Source organism: Culex pipiens, chromosome 1 (genome assembly GCF_016801865.2).
Source record: "Culex pipiens pallens isolate TS chromosome 1, TS_CPP_V2, whole genome shotgun sequence".
NCBI lineage: Eukaryota > Metazoa > Arthropoda > Insecta > Diptera > Culicidae > Culex > Culex pipiens.
In genome coordinates this window covers 95,156,830-95,168,621 of record NC_068937.1, presented here as the reverse complement: position 1 = coordinate 95,168,621, position 11,792 = coordinate 95,156,830, and the positions used below count along the sequence as shown (strand labels likewise).

General features: G+C 40.2%; 2 protein-coding genes across 3 annotated transcripts; one reads left to right on the top strand and one right to left on the bottom strand.

The window, feature by feature from the left end:
- Positions 1 to 159: 159 nt before the first annotated feature.
- On the top strand, positions 160 to 5,067 carry LOC120424035 (transcription factor grauzone-like). The gene is made up of 6 exons (XM_039588059.2): positions 160 to 397; positions 2,610 to 3,447; positions 3,507 to 3,695; positions 3,752 to 3,955; positions 4,174 to 4,390; positions 4,460 to 5,067. Exons 1-6 carry the CDS (start codon positions 274 to 276, stop codon positions 4,991 to 4,993), a joined length of 2,106 nt encoding a protein of 701 aa, XP_039443993.1. The 5' UTR covers positions 160 to 273; the 3' UTR covers positions 4,994 to 5,067.
- A 4,796-nt stretch (positions 5,068 to 9,863) lies between these two features.
- Positions 9,864 to 11,702, bottom strand: LOC120424037 (uncharacterized). 2 transcript variants are annotated; one of them, XM_039588061.2, is made up of 3 exons: positions 11,103 to 11,702; positions 10,900 to 11,039; positions 9,864 to 10,797 (listed from the first exon to the last, which is right to left on the bottom strand). In XM_039588061.2, the coding sequence occupies exons 1-3, from the start codon at positions 11,217 to 11,219 to the stop codon at positions 10,584 to 10,586; spliced, it is 471 nt and encodes a 156-aa protein (XP_039443995.1). In that variant the 5' UTR covers positions 11,220 to 11,702; the 3' UTR covers positions 9,864 to 10,583. The 2 variants fall into 2 exon arrangements, with proteins under 2 accessions (XP_039443995.1, XP_039443994.1); XM_039588060.2 differs by having other exon boundaries at positions 9,865 to 10,797; positions 10,891 to 11,039.
- Positions 11,703 to 11,792: the final 90 nt, after the last annotated feature.

Genomic DNA, 11,792 nt, shown 5'->3' with positions numbered 1-11,792 from the left:
TGTCAATCGTTTTTTTTTATCACGACGTGTTTGACGTTTGCAAAGGGTCTAAATTTTTGGAATCGCTAAAAATTACTGTTTTTGGATCAGCGTGCACGCGTGCAGTTTGTCGAGGGATAGGACAGTAACAAGAGTGCAGGGAAGATGGATTCTGCACACAGTCTGTTTACAAACAAACCATTTATGTTGTGCACGTCTTCGGGAAAATGCATTCGCTCGTAATTTTTTCGATTTTTGTGGTGTAAATGTTGTAAAAGTGGTTCCGCGAACGCAATGTCCGGAACGAGCAGCTGCCGGTTGTGCGGCCACCGCACGGACGATCTGGTGGAGATCTACGGCGAGCAGGGCCTGGCGGCGGATTACGCGAGAAAGATTTGTCGCTATCTCTACTTGCTTGGTAAGCTTTGAGTAAATTTGATTAATGTTGCTATCAAAAAGCCTTTTGTTGAAAGATTGGTTTAAAATCAGCAGGCAATAAATTAAAATTTATTGAAAATAAATAACTCTTGAATTAAATCGATGACAACATTTCAAAAAACATTATGTACAAACTATCCTTTTTGAGAAAAACGCATTTGAATGTTGAGCATCATTTTTCAATTCCCATTTTAATATAACAGCAAAATAAGATGTTCTAATGATAACAAACGATGAAAAATCTTGCTTTTATTGATACTTGATCATCCAAATTCAATAAAACATTGTTTCCGTAATTTTATTTGAGAAAAAACAAACATAACTTCTTTTGAAATCACCAAAGTCGATATCACCCTGCTGTCATTGAGGGGGGCGCTTTGTTATGATTCGTTTTTCTTCGCCGAATGTACATGGCGCTTTTTTCATATTGCTTTTTTTTCGTCACGAGGTTCATGTAGTCTTTTATTTGACAGGTTGACAGGGATTTATAAACAGGGACTGCTGATGGCAGAGATTTTGTTTATGTTACTTTATTTAAAATCATGATTAAACAGACTTTACTGAAGTAACTTTTGCTCATTTTTGGTGGAGAGGTAGCTTATTAGAAGTACTTTCAGAATATGCAATAATTCAGAAAGTGTCAAAATGTACATGATGCCTTTTGAAATGTTACCGTCGAAATGGCATTTTTAATTAAGAAGACGTAGGACTACGCCACCAACATTTAATTTCTTCCGGATTTTGTAATAATTCTCATTTATATTTTAAGAAACTATCTTTTAATTCTTCAAAACAAAACTTTAAATATTAAAAAAGAAAATTTCAATCGTTCACATTTTTTTATTCGATATAACAATATTGAAAATCTAAAACTGCCCAACAAGGCTGAACCTCAAAGCACAGAAAAAAATTGGAAAGGGCGGAATTTATTTTTACTTTAAATGAAGCAAACCGTTGGAAAAAGCCTTATAATAAATATAAATTTCATATAATTTCTTGCTGAAAAATTAAAACAATAAAAAATCAGAAGTCATAAAATCATAAAAATCATTAAAAAAAAAGAATTATTCAAAAATTAAAAAAATTCAAAAATTAAAACAACAATTAAAATATTGTTTAAAAGATTAGAAATAAAAAAAATAATTCTAATTTAAAATAAAAAAATAAGCTGGTACAAATGTTATTTATAAATTTTGTTTTTTTCTAGATTGATGTTTTTATGGTGATTATAATATCGATGCAAATATTTTTCAAAATTTATGTTCCACGACAATGAAAAAAAAAAACATTGGAAAACAGATGATATCTAGAGTTTTTTTTAAAGGTCCTTTAAGCTAATGTGTTTCATATGTTTATAAGGAAAAAAGTTTCTTCAAATCTTACTTTCTTTGAAAACTAATGGTTGCATATCATCTGTACGGGTGTATAGTGCATTTCCCAATGTTTTTTTTTTTTTCATACTCGAGGGACATAAACTTTGATCCATATTTGCAATCGGCCTTATTCAAAAAAACATTAATTTCCAAAATTATAAAAATAAAGAAAATGAAAAATAAAACAGAATTTTCATACCAAAATAAAATAAAAAAAGGAAATCATATTTTTTTTAACTCTAAAAATTTTAAAATTATAAATTGAATTAAAAACGAATAAAGTAATCAAAAATTTAAAATTTATTAATTTACAAAACTCGATTATCCGAACTTCTTGTCAAAATTTACCTTCGGATAATCGAACCACAAAATTTATATCTTTCTCAAAATTTGATTCTAACCTACAAACTAAATGCACTAAAGTTGACTGATTATCTATAGTTTAAAGGGCGGAATTTAAGAATTTAAGAATTTAAGAATTTAAGAATTTAAGAATTTAAGAATTTAAGAATTTAAGAATTTAAGAATTTAAGAATTTAAGAATTTAAGAATTTAAGAATTTAAGAATTTAAGAATTTAAGAATTTAAGAATTTAAGAATTTAAGAATTTAAGAATTTAAGAATTTAAGAATTTAAGAATTTAAGAATTTAAGAATTTAAGAATTTAAAAATTTAAAAATTTAAGAATTTAAAAAATTTAAAAATTAGAGAATTTGAGAACTTAAAATGTTTATAATTTTTTTAATTTTAAAATTTTAGAATTTTTAGAACTTTTTTTTTATTTGAACCTTTAACCTTTTTACAATATAATCAACAAAGTAACCCCGGACGATGCCCTGCCGAAGGCGATCTGCTGGATGTGCTCCCAGCAGCTGGATTCCTTTCACCGCTTCCACGAGAAGATCAACGAAATCCAGCACCGCCTGCTGGGCGGGGAGATTTACCCGCAGTACGTGATTCAGGATCACCAACGGCTGGGAGAGGAGGAGTTTCACATTGTTGAGCACACCGCGGAAGAAGAAGAAGTGGGAGCTGGACCGGAAGAGATTGTTCCGATTGTCGTGGAACAGGAGGACGAGGAGCAGGAGGGTCGTTTAGGGAAGGAAGCGGAACTTGAAACGGGGGAAGAAGAGGAGGAAACGATGATTGAGCTGATTCCTTCCGATCAGCAGGAAGATTCGTTTTTGATGGTCAAGTCGGAACCAGCGAATGAGCAGAAGGAACAGTTGGGAACACGGGAAGTTCGGGAAGTTGAAGATACCGAAGTTCAGGTTTACGAAATCCGGAAGAGTACTCGGAAGAAGGCGTCAAAGCTTGAAGCAGAGGAAACTAGAGTCGAAAGCGAAGGAAAAGACGATGAGGAAATTCAGCTGAAACAAAAGACTGTCAGAAAACGAAACACGCAGCAGATCAAGCAGGAAGACAAGAAACCAGCTAGAAGGAGCAGTCCCAGGAGGTCAAAACCAAGGCAGAGTACGGTGAAAAAGGAGTACGGGGATGAGAGCGAAGGTGAAAGTGGGAATGAGTTTCCGGCGCGGGATTCCGACAACGAGGAATGGCCAGCGGCGGAAACCATGGAGAAGTTCCCGTCCAAGGTGCTCAACGATGATGGGCTGCTGATCGTGAAGGGCAAGCGGTTGGAGGAGATGATCAATAGGTGAGGTTGCTGGATGATACTCTGGGAATATTAAAAAATAATAATTCGAATTATGGCAGATTCTACAACTTGCAGTGCGACTTGTGTAAAGAAAATCCAGTACGGTTTAAGGTTCTTCCGGATCTGTTCCAGCACTACAAAACCGAACACAAGCAGGAAGGTTACGTGCGCTGTTGTCAGTCAAAGTTCACCCGGTATCCAGCGATTATTATGCACCTGGCACGACATTTGCAACCGGACGCCTTCAAGTAAGAAGCTGGAAATGTCTGAATTTGGATTTACTCAAATCTGTCATTTATTACAGGTGTGACCTGTGCGGGTACATGGTCACCAGGCCCCGGTTCTTAGCGGCCCATAGACAAACGCACCTTCCCGAGGACCAGAAGCCGTACGCTTGCGAGCACTGTCCGAAGCGGTTTTGCTGGAAGCGAGCCCTGTTGGTGCATTCGAACCAGCACAAAGCGCCGGGAGAGCGGATGGTTTACGTGTGTGCGACCTGCGGAAAAACGTGAGTTTCTACAGGCCTATTGGTCTAGCGGTGCATTTGTAGGGTTCCATTTTTGACATTTACCTAATGAGTGTCTTGTTCGCCTGATGTTGATTTGCCTTGCCCCTTGTTCTGAGCTACTGTCAAAAAAGTATTATTCGGTGGGTTCGTTTGGGCTCACTGAGTTTCATACCTGAGAGCCCACAAACTAACCTAACCTGACAAACCCCTTTCCACAGCTACGACACCCCGGGCGGTCTGTCGGCGCACAAAAAGAACGTCCACAAAACGCCCAACGCGCCCAAGGTTTCGCACGTGTGCGAAATCTGCGCCAACAGGTTCGCGACCAGCTCGGGACTCAAGGAGCACATGACCACGATCCACCAGCCTCGCGAGCAAGGCCAACTCCAGTGTTCCGTCTGCTCCAAATGGCTCATGAACGCTCGCTGTCTCAAGGTTGAGGTTTTGGGAGCTCTTTTGTAATTTCTGATCTAACAATTTGAAATTTTTCTATACAACTTCAAGGTTCACATGCAGCTCCACTCGGAAGTCGACCTCTTTTGTGAGCTGTGCCCTTACAAAACCAAGAAGTTGTCCCTTCTAAAGCGCCACAACGTGACCCAACACTCGGAAGCGCGTCCATTTCCCTGTGATCATTGTGACTGCACTTTCAAGCACAAACGAGCCCTCACAATCCACACAAAGCTGAAGCACTCGGCGTCATCCACGGAGCAGGTCGACAAATCCCCCTTCAAGTGCAATTTCTGCGAGCGCAAGTTTCGCAGTTCAACCAACTTTTACACCCACCGGAAGAACCACCATCCGGAAGAGCTGGCCGCGATGAAGGAGCAGCAGGAGGCGGACAGAAAGCTGCAACGGATCCGGGCCGGGGTGGAACCGGATGATGTGCCGGGAGTGCACGAATCGACGATGATTACGACCAATCCGGACGGGACGAGGATCATAACGATTAGCAGTGGGGCGTTTGGGGAGCCGCAGTCGTTGATCGTGCTGAATATTACCGATGGGGCGTTGTGCGCGGAGGAAGCAGGTGAGTGAGGGTGAAATTTAGAGGTTAGTTGGTGTGTTTTATGTGACATGTCAGAAATAAAATTGTTTTTTCTTAAATTGTATGAACCGTATTTTTAATATTAAAAGAATCATTCCATCAAACTTTAATGTTTAATTTCCGCAACGGAAAAACTTAGTTTTTGCTACAGTACCATTTTTTTTGTTTGCTTTTTATGGTCTCTACACACACATAACCTGAACTGTCAACTGACAAAAAAAGTAACAATTTAAGTTGAGGAGGTATTAGACTATGACAAACAAACAAACAGACTCGCACTTTTTCGTGTTTGACAGATTGACAGTTCAGCTAACAAATGCAGGCAAACTTTCAAAAGTGCGAGTTGATTTGTTTGTTTGTTACAAAGTTTACAATTTATTTTTTACAAAGTCAATACATATGATGATTACAACATATGATACATATGATGATATGAGATTACAAAGTCATAACATATGGTACGTTCGTTTGATGGCTAGTTCCACACTGAGTGTCACACTCAGAGCTGTCAAAGTGTTTCTTTGAAGAAACTCGCGCTAGTTCCGCACGAGTTTCGCCGCCATCTTGGAACTGAAACTCTAGTGCCGCACTCGATATTTTTTCAGTTTCATGCGAGTTCCACGTACACTGACAAGTGACGTTCGATTGAACCAAAACTGGCACCGACGAGTTCGGCACTCAGTGCCGCACCGGCTCTTCAAACGAAAGTACCAATAGTCTAATAATAACTCGCTAATAACTCCTTTAAACTGACACCGGCATACTTTTTTTTAAAATTTCCGGATGGACAAAAATAACATAGTAATACATGACGCACGTAGATTGTTCTATGCAATTTATCATTTTTGACAGGTTTGGTGGTGTAGTGAAACATTCGCCCACGGCAAACCCACAACCTCGCCCACACCACCACTCCTATCAAAGGAAAATACTCGGGGCAAGACAGTGAAAAAAACAGAACAAACGAGAGTTGCTCTGGGAGCAAACGGGAGGAAACGAGAGAAATTTAGAGAAACGAGAGAAACGCCATTCTGGCTGTTCAGAAATGTCACTTTTGACATTGTTGACGTTTCTCTCCATTCGCATCTGATGTCTTTCTGTTTCATGTCGTTTCGATTGTGCCTATTGAAAGTGCACTATTTTCTTGTTTTTGTGAATAAAACATTAAAAAAAAGTTAAATGGTGCTGCTACTGCCGGAAAGTCTTGCTCGGCAACTCGCTGCATCTAAGCATCAAGTTCTGGTAAGTATTAAGGAGGAATTTTCAACCGGGCTGGGGAACTTTCGCACAGTTTTACTCGAGCATTGCACATCTAATTTTTTTTTATCTTCCTCCTCCGCCAGATCATGCTTGGGAATCTGTTTCCGTGCGGGAACACAAGGTTGGAACGGTCATGGAGCGAGGCGCATTAATTGCAAGAGCTACTGACTCCCTTGGACATCTGACTGAACTGAACTGACATGACCGTACTCATCGATGTACTGACCAAGGCCAAGGATAAGTGCACCGTTGGTCGGGCACGAGTGCAGAATGTGGAAAAGGTTACCTAGAAAACGTGTTTCCGTGGTAATATGCTGACAGATTATGATGTAATATAATGCGAATGTAATTATTCTACTCTTGCGTTGATAAATAAAATTGGTTTTCCGAGGGGTGGGGTGGGGTTTTGTTGATTCGTGCCAGCCTGGGCCTTGCTAGTGCAAACTCGAACTCTCTCTACTCAAAGTAAAATGACCCATAATCCTTCAGATGCTTTTTTGTACAAGAGCACCGCGTCCTCTAATCCTTTAGCCCCGTACAGTCGATTCCCATCTCTGTTCCGAAGCGTCAAGAATGGCCATTTGCTCGAGGGAATAGTCGCGGTAAAGCAAAACGTCCAGATTAAAATCAAGATCGTCAAGGAGTTTCAGCATCGTTCTATCATAGCCCCGACCAATCATGTGGTAGAAACTTATGGTTCGAAAAGGAGCGTGGACGCAGGAAACGAGCGTAACCTTAGGGACCAGATGCGCGCCGACCTCGGCATTGCCGACAACACCAGGTGCCCTAGTAGATGCCACACCGCGCCAAAAATACAGCAGCGAAATCTCCGCCAACTCATGTGCAGCATTTCGAACATCACCACCAGAACGTGATAGCTCGATGCTGAGGGATTAGCCAGGGTGCCTTACACAACGCCTCAGGTTGACCAGAGCGGACATGGTGTGGCGGTTGGAATGTAGCACGTTTTTTCTTGTCCATTTCGTTATTGAAACTTGCTTCTCGTTCAAATCCCCGCTGCTATTGGCGAACAGTTTCCGGATCGGTACTTTCGACCGGGAACTGGACACCGACCAGCCTCTGGAGGCCATATTATTTCCTTCCCAACCCGACAATCAGTACCAACTTGCCACGGACGACTTTGTAGCCGTCGTTGCCACCTTCGGATTGCCTTTCGCTCTTGCCGCCTACACATCCGTTCGCCGGGAGTTAAAAGTACCGAAGATGCGATATATTCTTTACGGAGGTTTCATCGATTCTGTATCCGCCGTCGGCCTACGCGGGACACTTCCAGTACAATATGGCCAATCTTGCCAGGTAACCTGGCCAGGGGCTTAAAGAATCTAGGAATCAAGTCAGACTAGGAACAGAAAATATTCGACAAATTTCTTTGAGCGAGTCGACTCAATCTGGAAAATGTGTAAATAAACAACGAAATGTCATTTTGTTGTTTTACTCTTCTCTCATTTTTTGCTCTCTTCGGAGAGATTTCTCCTGAAGCAACCAGAGCAACCGAGAGCAAACGGGAGCAATCGGGAGGAATCGGGAGGAATGTAGAGCAACCAAGAAGAATGAGATGGGAAACTGTCAAAAGTAAAATTTCTGAGCAACGGGAGCAAAGTAGAGGAAACGGGAGGAACTTAGAGTAACAAGAGTAACTCCCTTGCTCACTGTCTTGCCCCGAGGCAGAATCCATCTTCAATCAAATCTTGTTCTTGACCGAGGACTACGTTTTTAGCATCCAAGGATCATAGAAAATATTTTTTTTTTCAACACAAAATTGCGCATTTTTTACTTCTTTAGAGTCTTGTGCAATTATTTACTATGGAAAAGTTGTTTTTGTTTGGAGCTGATTTTTTTTTTTGTCAAGGTCGGATTCAAACGTTTTGGACAGGTTTTAGTTTTAAGGAACCTGATGTGTCATTGGTATACCATATATGGCAGTCCTGAAAAGAGGAGGATTCAATAATGTGACTAATTTTGAATATCTTTTTAGTTAAACCAAGTTCTAACAAAGGACAAATTTCTCCAAGAATTGCCCGAATTTCATCGTTCTATCAAAATATATATATATCAAAAAATTTAACTGGACTTTTCCAATTTGGGTTTGAGATTGCACTGAGCAAAACATCCACAACGTATTGATGCGCTTCCCACATGAACTGGCACTGTCCTCGTGTTGAATGCTATAACCGCGGGAGTGGCGCTTATCTTCCTCACTGTTCCTGCATTGCTGTCCTCCGTCGATTTTTTCTTGCTCCCTTTTGGTCTATTTAAATTTCGAACTTGTTTTTTTACTACACGTGTAGCAAAGAAGAATGAACAAAAGCTGCTTCCAACGACCCATTTCAAAATGACAGAGCTTCTTGCGGTCCAATTCCGAGGTCTTTAGACATTGTCCGGCCCCGCCTAAACATAGCAGCAAGCATCTGAAAGATCCTCGATCTATATTTAGACTTCCAATCCCCACTGTGTCTGTGTCTATCATTGGTTCAAAGCTAGTTTTTGCCATCTTTTACGATAAAAGTTAGTTACTTTCAGTGTCCCGGTCTACTCAGCAAATGGAAGAGAACAAATTTTAATATATTTTTCTAATAACAAAAGCCACATTATTTTAAAAAAGTTCATCGGTATGAGTGCAAACTAGAAAGTGACGATTCTCAACATTTTCAATTTCCCGGGAATCGGCAGTTGAATTTTGCTATTTCCCAGGAATTCCTGGAACCCGAGAAAAATGGCCGATTTCCCGGGAGTTCCCACTCGTCACCTTGTAGAGCAAACAAAAGTAACTGTACTTAATTTGATCCCACTGCAATCTAGCAAGGTGCAAAGCAGTGTGATAACAAAAATCCAGGCCTGCTTGCACAAAAGGCACAAAACACTAGAAATTGGGACCTTGATTAAGTTAAGCTCGTGGTTACATGTTTTTGGCAGCTGTCAGTCGTTCCAATTAGCGAATCCGTTCTGAACAAAAAAAATATGTTTTCACGATGTGAATATTGTGAATTCTATGCTCTAAACGAAAATGTGGAGTTTTTCTAAAAAAGGTTCAATAAACCAAACTTATATTGAGTTTTAACTGCTAGAGAGTTTTTGGAACTGCCTGATTTTTTACGCAAAAAAATAAAAATAAAGTTTATAGGAACCTTGATAGGATCAATTCAATAAAAAAAAAAAAACTCCAGCAATACACAGCGGATTCGCAACCGGCAGCTGTCAAACGCACAAAAACCTCGACAAAAAGGCCTGAGACAAAACAAATGAAAGGATGTCTTCGTTACGTTCAAAGAGTATTCTTTTTCAACACCAATATGCATGAAAATTCACGAAACAATCAATCAATCAATTAGCTTGACAGGGAACGATTTTTTTATCTGGTTTAGGTTCAGCCTAAGGTTTGACCGACGACGGTTTGACAGTTGTGTGGATGATTTAGTTTTAAAATAACAAGCAACGATATGACACTTTATCGTCGTTGTCATGCTACGTCATTTTGTTCTACTCAGAATGCCTCATTTTTTTTACCTTCACAGATCCCCAAAATTCGATTTCAATCCTGAGATATTCCATAAAAACCACTGTTGTCGCTCTTTATACACTGAAATAAATATCAAGATTGTTGCTATTAGTTTTGCATATAGATTTTTGCAAAATGCTTCTGCACATAAACGGTGTAAGCCTTGCATATAAACTCTATCAGCATTACATATACATGGATACGAATTTTAAATATGCTAACGCATATAAAATGTATGTTCACAGCACATGAACAGTATATGCAATGCTCACAGATTTTAATATGCTTTCACTTAAAACATATATTATTAAAGTTAATAATTTTTATGATATTTTTCATTTAATTTTCAATAGTAATGCATTTTATTTGTATTTGTTATGCCTTATGATATTTTTCTGTCTAAATTTTCTTTCAATTTTTATTATTTGTTTTTTTATGCTGCTTATTTATGTATTTTTATTTGAACGAGTTTGCACGTGTTTTTTAAATTACATTCTAAATAAAAAGCAATCGCGGCCGATGGTGGGAATCTCTTTTGGCATGGCATTAGCAAGTGACCAGACTTTGACAGCATGCTTCGTTGCTGACTCGCTTTGCTTTCAGGGTGCACTCGTTGGGTTGGACCGCCGAATCGCTCCTCCATCAGGTCCGCTCGTCAAATTGCAATCGATTGAACTAACCCGCCAAACAGCAACCGTCCAAACTTGCAAACCTCCACCTTGGACGCTCTCCCAACTCTGCCATCGCTAGAAGTAGCAACTTGTCCGGGTCGGGGGAAGGTGCTAAAGAGGGGATCTTGTGGGTTACAAGGTAGAGCCAATCTCCGGTGAGAAGTTCCGGGAGGAGGTCGTGTTGTTCGTTGTTTTGAATGAGTGCGCCTGCTCCGGGTTTCTCGGTCCCGGCAACACTTGATCAGACCATCCAAACCCCTCCGAATCGCGTCCCACTCCTCTCCGGAACGAATCCTGGACGTTTCCGGCCGCAATTGACAAAGATCCCGGCTCAACTTGGCGCCAGCTGAAATTATAGAAGGGTCCGGGTTTCAAAAATCTCCGTCCAGGGGCCGTGTCGAAGCTATGCATGTAATAAAGCACCTCAACCAAAACTCACCGTAAATACTGCACAGCGAAAGTCCACTCAGGTCCGATAGCAGATCGTTGGACGCCGGTGTTGGCGCAGGTTGTGACACTCCGAACGTTGAGGACAAGCTGGAAGCGTGCGAGTGGTCCGAAAGGGAGGACGTCGATGACCTTCTTTATCTACATAAACAAAATCACAAATAAAATCTCCCAGCTCAAATCAAACTCCCCCAATCAACTCACATCCCCAATCCTCACTCGATCCGTCCATTGTCGCACCTGCTGTCCCGATAACCTCCGTACTATCCACCTCCCCAGGATCCACCGAACCGCATTCCAATTGCCGCGATGAGACCACATTCTGGATTCCGGGTTACCGAAATGATGCCGTCGGATCAAACGGACGCCGAACCATTCACTCTGCTACCAGTTTTTTTTAACTCGCTTGACTGCTGCAACTGCTGCAAATTATGCTATTTTTCAATTTTCGCCATCTTGTTTGACTATAAGCATTTATGCACACATTCGAGCACTCGTACATAAATGTTGTGAACATTGCATATAAGTTGCATGTGTAAAAGCATACTGCAAAAATCTATGCTATCTCGCACATACAGTTTATATGCAATGCTCACAAAGTTTATTGGCGAGCATAACGATGTTTAACAAGCAGTAGGCAAACATGGTTATAAGCAACACGCATATAAAATGTATTGAGATTAAGTTTAATAAACATATGTTGCCAAATGAGGTTCATGAAACTGTGCTATGGATTTAATGAAGCAAATTTAAAGTTCGTTTATATGCAGTTTGCTTATAATCTCAATCATGATTTTAGTTTCCGTGTATGAAAGATGTTTAAATCTTGTCGTTTTATCTTGACACACCCTCTAAATTGCTGTAAGTGCGAAATCTGGCCACAGGGATTTCAGG